The sequence below is a fragment of the Choristoneura fumiferana genome, chromosome 10, assembly GCF_025370935.1.
Source record: "Choristoneura fumiferana chromosome 10, NRCan_CFum_1, whole genome shotgun sequence".
Lineage (NCBI taxonomy): Eukaryota > Metazoa > Arthropoda > Insecta > Lepidoptera > Tortricidae > Choristoneura > Choristoneura fumiferana.
In genome coordinates, this window is record NC_133481.1 from 11,200,746 (window position 1) to 11,203,800 (window position 3,055).

The 3,055-nt window shown below is 35.4% G+C and overlaps 1 protein-coding gene across 1 annotated transcript in view; it reads right to left on the reverse strand.

Annotated features, from left to right (window-relative positions):
* Positions 1 to 38: 38 nt before the first annotated feature.
* Positions 39 to 3,055, reverse strand: part of LOC141431756 (non-lysosomal glucosylceramidase-like) — a 17,268-nt gene continuing 14,251 nt past the window's right edge. The window contains exon 6 of the mRNA XM_074092933.1: positions 39 to 358. Coding sequence (XP_073949034.1) covers positions 39 to 358 — 320 coding nt within the window. The remainder of the gene's footprint in view (positions 359 to 3,055) is intronic.

A 3,055-nucleotide genomic window follows, 5' to 3' on the forward strand; every position in this document is an offset into this window, starting at 1 on the left:
AACATTGTAAGTACACCTTGGGTACAACTCCTTGGAGGTCAGACGGAATTATCAGCTTCTGATCGCGGCATGTCAAGTTTGCGTGGTGAGTCGGACTGTCCCGAACTTGTAGGACGTCTTGTGCGACTGCATGTCCCGGATATCCCGAGGATAGCCCTCAGGCCGCGACGACGCGATCTGTTGGCCGTGCCGCCGGCGCGCACCGTGTCGTGCAGAAACTCGCCGCTGCCCCGTGCCCTTACACAGCTCAATGCGCTCCTGGCATCGACACCTGAGTGCGATTTGTTTGCGTGGCGATGGGCGGCAATTTGTACTGAATGCTTGAGGTACTGTGAGGCGATGGACGATAGATGTTCTACTGTTCCAGTATAATTTGTTTGTTATCTGTTAGTGTTTATTCGTAAATCAAAAAAAATTAAGTTTCATGATGAATTGGTCATTAAGTACTGTAATGTCATGTAAACGTTTTTATCAATAATAAATAAATAAATAAGTAAGGTTGCACTGGGGTGAATAAAATAGCAACCTTAGTCATGCCATAGTCATTTCAAGCTACCTATGTCACAATGGCATGAAAAAAGTTGTATTACTATTTACATTTTTATCCCTCAACATAACTTATTATACTAACATTAAATACTTGCAAAGAGAATGTATGTCTACAACACAATTTCCAAACATAATGTTCTAATGTAGAATATCATTGTATGTCACTTAAAAGGGTAAAATAAATGTATTTGTGACAAAATAATTATAAAATACTTTAGTTTTAGCTTCTTGATATAATACAGGACGCAGGGGGGGGGGGGGTACAGGACGGTTTTGTACAGACTTTTTTTATTCAAAAACTGGGCAAGGGCAAAGTCGCGCACTGAAGATTCAATACACATTTATAGGTATGTAAACGGGATTGTGTGTGAAGTTATTTCCCGCTTTATCAGGTGATATCCAGTGTAAGCAGAGCCCTGCTCCTAATCAAAACATATGCAGTGTGGGGTCAGATTATATTGGTTATTGATATTTACACACAAAAAAAATCAAGATTTTCAGACTTCTAGTTGGTTGTGTTATAATAGCTACTGTCACACCAAATTTCAAGTTTCTAGGACAACTGGAAGTACCCTATAGGTTTTCAGTGTATATAAATCTGATGTGCTGCCCTTTTAAGTTAGTGAAAATGAGTTAGTTTCTTGCAGGTGTCGAAATGAGAATGTATGTTGGTTTGTTATGCCTTCAAGCTTAACATTTTGTGCCATTTGTGATGGAATTTGGTAGAGAGGTAGTTTGACTGCCTGGGAACGACAGGATGATGACGACCAGTTGGCCTAGTGGTTAGAGAACCTGGCTATGAAGCTAGAGGTCCCGGGTTCGATTCCCGTGTTGAGGCAGATATTTGTATGAAAAATATTAATGTTTGTTCTCGGGTCTTATGTTTTTAATATGTATTTAAGTATGTATCTATCTATATAATTATATTTATCCGTTGCTTAGTACCCACAACACAAGCTTTGCTAAGCTTACTTTGGTACTAGGTTAATTGGTGTGAATTGTCCCGTGATATTTATTATAAAAAGGAAGTCAGGCAAAAGCTGTTGCATTAAAAAAGTATAGTCAAAAAGGTGATTTAAAAATTAAATAAAATTGAAACATGTAAAGGTGGCAAAAGTGCCAATTTAGACAGCTGTTGAACATTGTTTTAACATAATATCAGTTCACAGATGTAATTTTCGGCATGTCTGAAATGTGGTTAAGTTTTTTGATAACACTGATTTAAACTTGTTACATTGTGTGTTATAATGTTTAATTCTGTCTATCAAATGGTATAAATTGAGCCTGCGTCAGGTCGATTTAGTATGTTTTTTCAAAGTATTCAGTTGCTATTCCTGTAAGTAAAAGAAACGGAAAAAAAAAGCCACATCAATATAAGAGATTTACTGTCATTTGGTGCAAATGAAAAATGGACAACTCGAAATTATACTATAGAATATATAATAGCACAAGTACAGAAGCTTCACTGCCCTACAAGTGACATTTAGGTATAAGATTCCTGCCTTGTGTATGTGTACTATTACTTATGCTGTTGTATAATTTTATTTAGAGTTATCCATTATCCATTTGCACCAAATGGCAGTAAATCATAAGATTGTGAAAAGAGAGGTTAAAGCATTTGCGAGTGTGCACATGTTCATTGTATTATATGTATTCTCCTGAGCTCCGCATACTTTATAAAGAACCAATTAACACTTAGAATAATGGCTGAATGTACTTTGTAAAGTACAAATTGTTCATTGAATAACAAAACAGGTCAACCACGTCTAGGTCTTAAGCACTAAGTTCATTAATAATAGTCAGGACTCAGTAGGATAAGACATAATTTTGTAACCCTCAAATGCCAATCAAAAATTATAGATTGTAGTAAGACTGATTATTCGGTTTCGGTTTGGCGAAATTCTGCGTTAAGTTTAGTTTTGGTTAGGTTCAATTTCTGCAAGACAAACCGAAACTGGCTATGACCATCTCGCTAATGGTACACTAATAGTATTTAACAAGAGTGTAAAATCCCTCTTATGATAATAAATGGGCGGACGACGGATGCAATTTACGTCCAAAATCATGTCGAACAATATACATAATATTGGATAAGAATACAATTGGTTTAAAAAGAGAACATAGTTTAAAAATAGTTGGATAATTTTATTAATGTAGTAAATAATCGTATTTTTTTCTATATAACATATTTTTAGTGCATGCCTTTTATAGTTCACTGTCCACTTATGTAGGGGGTATGTATGTACTTACATCTACAGATGTAAGTGGTACGTAGGTATTTGTAAAGTGATACTTCACCATTATTAAGAAGATTATCACCATAACTCAAATTTCTATACATTTTTACAGACACATTTTTACAGTTTAACTAAAATAATAAAACCATAAAGGCTTTGCCGGGATAAGCTAAGTGAATTTTCCCCAACAGCGAGTTTGGGTTTGTAAATTTTATTGATAGTGTATGAATATAGATCATTAATATGCAAAAATTCGAGCATTTTTTGAG